Source organism: Quercus suber, unplaced genomic scaffold, assembly GCF_002906115.3.
Source record: "Quercus suber isolate HL8 unplaced genomic scaffold, Cork oak 2.0 scaffold_490, whole genome shotgun sequence".
NCBI lineage: Eukaryota > Viridiplantae > Streptophyta > Magnoliopsida > Fagales > Fagaceae > Quercus > Quercus suber.
In genome coordinates, this window is record NW_027069939.1 from 539,846 (window position 1) to 548,003 (window position 8,158).

General features: G+C 35.7%; 2 protein-coding genes across 5 annotated transcripts; both read right to left on the bottom strand.

Annotated features, from left to right (window-relative positions):
* Positions 1–786: 786 nt before the first annotated feature.
* Positions 787–5,341, bottom strand: LOC112010550 (uncharacterized). 4 transcript variants are annotated; one of them, XR_010624840.1, is made up of 3 exons: positions 5,201–5,341; positions 2,558–3,569; positions 787–1,058 (listed from the first exon to the last, which is right to left on the bottom strand). XR_010624840.1 is itself a non-coding variant. In XM_024042903.2 (2 exons), exon 2 carries the CDS (start codon positions 3,525–3,527, stop codon positions 2,616–2,618), a length of 912 nt encoding a protein of 303 aa, XP_023898671.1. In that variant the 5' UTR covers positions 3,528–3,569; positions 5,201–5,341; the 3' UTR covers positions 2,374–2,615. The 4 variants fall into 4 exon arrangements, 1 of the variants encoding a protein (XP_023898671.1); XR_010624838.1 differs by having other exon boundaries at positions 787–1,120; XR_010624839.1 differs by lacking the exon at positions 787–1,058 and adding an exon at positions 1,142–1,160.
* Positions 5,342–6,314: 973 nt separating this feature from the next.
* Positions 6,315–7,881, bottom strand: LOC112010574 (coniferyl alcohol acyltransferase). Its single transcript, XM_024042923.2, has one exon. It carries the CDS (start codon positions 7,833–7,835, stop codon positions 6,489–6,491), a length of 1,347 nt encoding a protein of 448 aa, XP_023898691.2. The 5' UTR covers positions 7,836–7,881; the 3' UTR covers positions 6,315–6,488.
* Between the last annotated feature and the right edge of the window lie 277 nt (positions 7,882–8,158).

An 8,158-nucleotide genomic window follows, 5' to 3' on the forward strand; every position in this document is an offset into this window, starting at 1 on the left:
CAATCTCATATAAATTTGAACATAAATTAATTACTTCTTGCTTAATAAGACCAAGTAAAAGTCATGTTCATAACTCTTAAGGGTAAAAGAAAAATGTTAAGAAACTGATGGTTAAGTTTCATGCTACATCCTCTTTCTTTGAGGTAATATCAGCACAACATAAACCCTTTTGCTTTTGTGTGTGTTTATATATATATATATATATATATGAGTTTGACTTACCTCCAGTACTTTTTTAACTGGAAGTTCCTTTTGTTTTAATGAAAAAAGGTTATGTCACCCACTAACTAAATAAAATGTGGAGATTAAAACCCACTAACACTTCCCATTGTGTATTTAAAACAAAAGAAAACCTCCAGTTAAAAAAATACTAGAGGTAAGCCAAATCCCAAGTTTATAGATTGCTGAAACAAAGGGCCATCCAGTAAAAAATGGTAGGCTTTCAAAGCATGGAAAAAGTTGAACACTTCTAACAGCTGAAATATATCTTCTATTTGAACTTTCAAAGCAACAGCAAAAACGACTCTTTTTGCATTCAATGCCATATACCAACTTGAATCTAAGCCAATCCTAAAGGTTAAAAGTTAGGTATAGTACTTTAGGTTCAATACATAGGTTCCCCAATTAAATTCAAACACTTGGTCGCATTGATTGACTAATAAAACACAACTAATGTTATCTTGTCCCAGGACAATTAAATTCAAAACAACCAAGCGTTTGAATTCATTGGGCAACCTAATGTACTGCACCTAACTCTACCCAATCCTAAACTAGTAGTAACAAGCATTGCACTGTTAATTATATTGATCTTACTCATGCAGAAAGCAAGTTAACATCATAGCAGATAATAAAAACAAAGAAGGTGCCATTGAGTTAGAGCTCACTGCCCTGCACAAATTTCTTACTTTCCTGATTGAATTGTTAAAGAATGCACGCCTCATAGGACTCAAGCCCAAAATCACCTCTTAATATGTTAAATACTTACGTCACAACATAAAGATCATCTCTACCACATCTAAGGTGATCCTCACCTACACTACTGCTTCTGTCACCTCCAACTGTTGTAAGCATGAAGGATAAAAGGTATAATTGGTTGGCAATCAAATGCAAACTCCCCTCCCTATGTTATATAAGCAATGTCTAAGGTCATAGAAGCAAATCTGAAAGTGTTAAGTGTGTACATTAAAATGAAGTAGTGTTAGTGACAAAAGTATAAGATTAAAACAAGCTCATAAGAAACAGAAAGAAGGCATTATGTTGAAAAGTGCAAGCTTCTGTATCAATGTCTAAAACTACTCACTACAATTATCTGGCTCATAAAGAACTGACAAAAATGGTCCTTTCAATCATAAAGCAACAAACAAAAACAACCATACAACACTAGTAATTGCAACTCTGGGTCCAATATTCAAGGGTAATAGGACCGGACAATCCTACTATTCAGATTGCAATTTTAAGAACCACATACCATGCTACCATATGATATCTACGACTACAGAAGATCAAAGCAAGAATAACTCTTATTAATAGCAGAAAAGCAGAACATCCATTTGAAATTTCAGAGCTATAATGACAATGACATCTTTCAGTCAATTCCACAAAAATACAAACATTGAAGTTGCAAAGTTGGACTGTTATTTAATACTAATATTGTTAATTTACATTTCTCATATTCATGCACAATACAAAACAACATGATACCAAGCAGCAGAGATTAACTCTTAATCTTATTTTCCAATAAAAATTCTAGATAAGTGTTCCACTTGGTAAGTATTTTTGCTTTTCTTTAACTTTACTAACCTTGAATTATTTCAAGTGGGAAAAATAAAATAGAACTTTAACCCTATTCCATCACAAACACTGCTACAAACATCAAAACCAAATTCTTACTTCAAAAATCACAATCAGCAGCTAACACTTCCATTATGGAAGCAATCACCTCCGCTAGAACTCATGTCACACCACTGCTTCAGCCTCCACACACCACAAGAACCAGATATGAAACCAGGTAATTTGTGACAACAGAGAGTATCATCTTGCCAATACATGCATTTTTTAATCTAGAACATCAATTTTTAATAGAACACATGGCATACTTTTAATTATGCCCTTCTGTATAAGTCGGATGGACTCAAAACTGGTATAAATGTAACCGTCATTAGAAAACAGGAATACAAGGACAACAATTTCAAAAGACTATAAATACATTCATTCAAATATTTCCTATTAAAATGGTATAGTTTATTCATTGAAGAGTAAGCAATATAATTATAGCTACATTAGAGTTAAGAAGGGATCACTTCCATTATCATATCCATATTAGGGTCAATAGGATTTCACAAGCCAAGCATCATTAGAAATTGACTAAAACCCTAGAGCAAAAAATAAAGATAATAATATCAATTCCTATTTGCAAACCCATAAATGTACAAGTTATCACATACCATTGTTAACATTGCCAACATAAAAAACGAATAACAATGTAAATGTTGAAGCATGATGACTTGATATCATCTTTAATTAATTAGATAATACAGCAACTAATTCAATCTATTACCTGAACAGTTTTCCTCCACTCTAATTCTAGAAGCAAAAAGTTTCCAAGTCATACACATCTACCGCTGAATATTAAGCATAGCCTTAGCCTCAGTCTGTTCCTCCAACAAACCCTCACTCACATACTTACTCAACAGCTCCCTCTTCTTCTTTTCCAAAACCATCCTCTCTATTTCCTTGTCATCCGGCAATGGCACATGAACCACAAACTCCCTCCTCCCCTCCCTTTCCATCTCCTCCTTCTCCAGCTTCTCCCTTTCCTTCCTCTCCTCCTCCTCCACTTCCTCCTCCATCCCCTCAAACAACACCTCCTTCACCATGCTCACCACCTCCCCACTCTTAACTGCCTTCTTTGCCTCCCTCCTCACCTCCTCCACTCTATTCCACTCCTCCAACACCTCTGCCCTCATCTTCTCCTCCGCAGGCCCCTCCACCCTCTCCAACACCCCATCCTCATCATCCCTATACCCATAATAACTCGCATCAATCCTCTTATATATATCATATCGAGTCCTCCTTTTTCGTAATTCTGGAGGCTTCTCAAACAGCTCTCTCACTCCCGGCAACTTCTTTGCAGCACCAAAGTACCGGTATCCTGGCCCGCGCCCACTAGGATTAGGAACATCCACTATGTTTCCTTCTAAATCAGTCATTTTAGGGGCATGTTTGGCATAATTGGGCCCACCAAGCTCAACAATGCGCCGTTCCCAATGGGATTTTTCCCGGATGAGTTTATTGATCTCGTCATTGAGGTCACGGAGGCGATGCTCTCCAAGCCCTTCATTTTGAATTTCAGCAACTTTGCGGCCAATCTCACGCATGATCTGCTGGCGCCACTTGTCAGCCTCAGCAAGGTCACGACATTCAGAGGCAAGGAAGGGCCGACGCTCTTTTGGCTTCTTTTTCTGTTCAGCTTCGTGGGCAACGTATCTGTTCAGCATAGACTGTGCTTTCTCCTCATTGCGAGCCATCTTATGACCTTGTCTCTAGGAATGTGATCTTGTTACCAAAAACTGAAAAATAGAATTGAATTGTGAATACCAAAACCCTCAATAATAAAAACTAGGCATCTATACTATCTACATTACTGTATGAGTAGCTTGACAATAACAGACCTGAACCCACAACCTCATTGGCAACATGATTATGATATTATAAGTCTTAACAATTAGAATTAAAAGTTTCAACAAAAAGGAAACTACAAAAAAAAAAAAAATTGGGATTTTAAAAAACTTATGACTAAGTACAAATCAGACCCATGATAGAAAATATAAATAAAATAAAAAGAAATAAATATTGAACCACAATCCAGCACAAATTGTTGAATTAGTACAACAATTCAAATATTTTTCTACTATGCAAATTTCCCTCCCAGTAAATGCCCACTCAAACTTGTCGCCCACATTCTTGAACTTATAGGAAACAGAAAGACGACCTATAACCTCCTCCATTTTGCCTACTACCATTCTATCCAACATCACTAAGACACCACCAGAAGAACCAAGAGACCCTAAAAATAACCAGTCCAAATGCTAGCAGCCCCGTAAACTCCGAATCACACTTCTATTAAATTGTTGATTCAAATCATTTTTGTTTCTTGCAAGAAAACAATATCTGCCCTCCATGACGTGATCATATTCCTGACCCGAAGCCATTTGTCGTTATCATTCAACCCCCAAACATTCCAAAAAATTATTCAAATATTCATTGATGCACGACTGAGGCCCTTTCTCTACTAACACTACTGCTTGTCTTGGCAGAGACATTCTCACAATTCCAAGAACTCAGAAAATTCTTCAATTCCCGATTCCCCTTCACTCTTTGCCAATTTATTATGAGCACTCTCTTCTAACATCTTTTGTTTTTTCCTTGCCTCAATGGCTAATAAGAACAGGCACGTAACCCGCTCCTCAAGACCCTCCAAAGAAGTACCCACAGATATCTTAAAGGCTTTGATTTTCCTGGGAACCCATTGCAACAACTCGCCTTTGGCCTTACCCCCAACTTCCTCCACCGTCGATTTCTTTGTCTCATCTGGGTTTTCTGTAGCTAATGGCTCCACAATTTACTCCCCTTTGAATTATTTCAAGTGGGGGAAAAAAAAAAAAACTTTAATCCTTTCCAACTTGATACATGCATAATGCCATAATGGCTTAAATATGTTCATTCAAACATTTACTATTAACAAGGTATAGTTTATCTACCTCTTTTTTATTATATATATATATATATATATATATTTTATAAAAGGGCAAGCAATATTAAGGTCAATTATACATATCTCATATGCCAAGCATCAATAGAAATTGACTAAAATTCCAAGACCAGAAAACAAAGATTATAATAACAATTCCAATTTGCAAAACCTTAAATGTACAAGTTATTGAGTAACATCATTAACACTACCAACTTCAAAAACCAATAAAAATGTAAATATTTGGAAAATAAAAATATTGGGTGTTAAACAAAACATATAACTAAGTACAAATCAGACCCATCATAGAAAACATAAAGAAAAAAAAAAGGTAAACAGCAAAGAAGATTGATGTATAGACTAGACTAGACTAGAATAGAGCAACATGAACATGAACCCACCAATAAAACTCAGAATCAGGGGAGAGAGAGAGAGAGAGAGAGATCTTACTTGTTGTTGGAAGTTGTAGGAGGCGGCAGATTACTTGTAGGGAGGTGGCGGCCAACAGCGAGCTGAGAGCAAAGCGGAATCTCGACTTCAGGCCTTCGGTTCTATTCAGGGGTTATACAGTTGTACCTTGGATTTTTTTTTTTTTTTTTTACAAAATAATATCATTTAAATTAACAAATTCGTTAATTAGTAATGTTTTTAAACTATTTACAAAACTAGTACTTCAAATCTGTTAGAGTTTACTGTAACATTTATCTATTTTCAAAATAACACCCATTTTATTTTAATATTAATACTGTTTTTTTATTTTTGAGAAAATAAAACACACCCAAAAAATAATAATAATAATAATAGACCCTCAAAAAATGATAATAATAATAAGTGATATTTAGATATATTTATATTTGAATTAAAATTCTCTGTTAAAAAAAAAAAAATTCTGTAACAGTATGATGGAAATTTTTCAATTTTAATATATAATTTTTTTTAATGCTATATATGTTACAAATTCTTTTGCATATAACTTACAATGATGAGTCATAAATCACAAAAAAATAATAATAATAAATAAAAATAATAGAACATTCATTCATCCGGTGTAAAGTTCATGCATACAAATTATAATACTCAAGCGGCTGACGACATGGTGCAATAGGAGTTCTGTAAAATTAAATGCAAGGCTTCCATTGTTATATATAGCATAAATAAATCTATAATGCATGGTCTCAAATAATTATTTCTTGAAGTGTCTATTGTTTACATAAATGTGTACAATTGATCATATAGTGTCAAAATTGCATACAACGTTATAGAGAATATTAGTATTCTATCATTGCCAACATATATATATATATATATATATATTCTATCATTGTCTTTAAATGGCATTGTGTTTCTATGGGTTTTTTCCCCCCGAAGTTTTTCCTCCTTCAGTTATTTTGAAATCATTATGTATTTTTATAGGAGAAGAATGTTTTTTTTTTCCCCAAAAGGTTTTGATTTGTTCAAAAATAGGGAGTTGATGAACCTTTTCCCATATCTTTTGTGCTATAATTAATTTCTAAGTGAAACATGTTTCACTATAAATCTGACATCTAGGGCTTTAAAACGAACATAAATTTTATTCAACTTGGATTGAAAATGAGTGAGACATGGTCATTTGAAGTTAACACAACAATGTTTAATCTAAGTATCTCACTTAAGCAAATCTCGAGCGAAATTGTGCAATAATGGAAGTCCAATTCGTACATATAAAAGTTATAACAGTGAAGAAAGACATGCCATGACACTAAAGTTGAAGATGATTTGCAGACATGGGCTGAAAAATCGAATCAGACTCCAAAGCAGCTGCCAATTCCGGCCATAAGATAGCTGATATAGTCCATGAGCCATCACCCCTAGCACTTTGCCTTTGGTTCAGATAAGCAACTCCAATCCTTTCTATAGTGGAGCAGACTGTTCCCAGCACTGGACTACCAAATCCAAAATCAACTTCAGCAACTGGAAACCTTCTTCCTGATGACAAAACCAAGGCTGGTCCACCTTGGCCTAACACAATTCTTGATAGCATTAAACCAGGCCTGTGGCACTCTATCCAATCTATCAAATCCAGGAAATGGTCCTGAGTAGTCGCCTTTGAAATTGCCTCATGAACATTATTGGCAATATCCGAGATAGAATCTTGCTTTAGTTCTATGAGACTTGCCTCTGCAAAAGCCACAGACAAGACATTGCCTATGTAATTTGACATGGAATTCTCTTCACACATTCTAGCACGTCCATCAACTAACCAACCCATCTTGCACTTTGAGTGGGATTGATCAATTGCATTAATCATAACCTTCCAAACATATGCTGAGAAAGCCTCAATCTTTGTTCTCTTATTACCATTAACGCATGCAAGTTTTTGTAGCCTCTCAATGCTTGCTGCATCAATATGATAAAGGCGCTTAAGCCGGATTTTCGTTGTTGGCATATTTATTATCTCTTCTATGGTGCACTTGACAAAAGTTTGGTCCAAGGAAGGATGATAGCTAGGAGGAAAACGTGCACGAAGATTTCTCCGGTGATCTGGTATGCATGACATTTGCTTCTTTTGAGTGATTTCGGACCAAGAGACAAGAAAATTTCCAAAGGCACTCGCATCACCTAGTGCATGGTCAAAGGTGAATGTTATTGAAATGCCTCCACAAGTGTAATGTGTTACTTGGACTTGCAGGGGAAAGTCAGGGCTGAGTTTAACCAACTTCCCCTGCAAAAGTTGATTAAGGTCGTAAAAATTTAATTCCTTCAAACGGATATTGGCTTGAGCTTCTACAAGTAGCGCACCATTATTGTCACATATGATTTCAGGCTCACTAGTATTCAGGTTCTGAACGATGCGGCCAGCAAAGGGGTAGTAGTAATTGAGAGTTTCAGCAAGGGAGCTCTTGAGAATGTCAACAATCGGTGTAAGGTTACTGACAAGAGGTTTGTGGTAGAAGTAAAAATATGTTACAGGAAAGCGGCCTGAAAGAAGATCAAGGTTTGAGAGAGTGAGGATATGAGGCCCTGGCAAGGGGTTCACAGCTTTGATAATACTTCTTCCAGTGAAGTTCACTTCAAATATTTCATGCCCTGGAGCCTCTACTTCCATTAGAAAGTTTGTAAGTCTATCTACGAAAGAGTGGTTTGTGTTTGGAATCTAGTGGCAGTGCTTTAGAGGGCATGAATTGGACCTATAAATATTGAGTTCTAATAAAGTTGATTTCAAGAACAATAGCAACTTTGGTTTAGTCAAGTCACTAATAAGATCTTAGCCTTGTTGTCCCACTTCAACTGATTGTGTATATGGCTCCATTATGGATCCAATCTTGTTTTCAGTCAGCGCAAAAGATCCAATTTCTTTATTAATAATTAATGGTTGGTCGAGTTTGGCAAGCACCATGATTGTGGGGTGAAACTTGCTCCGCTGAATGC

Excerpts from the sequence above, each read along its gene's own strand:
- LOC112010574 (XM_024042923.2), bottom strand. The coding sequence starts at position 7,835 with ATGGAAGTAGAGGCTCCAGGGCATGAAATATTTGAAGTGAACTTCACT.
- LOC112010550 (XM_024042903.2), bottom strand. The coding sequence starts at position 3,527 with ATGGCTCGCAATGAGGAGAAAGCACAGTCTATGCTGAACAGATACGTT.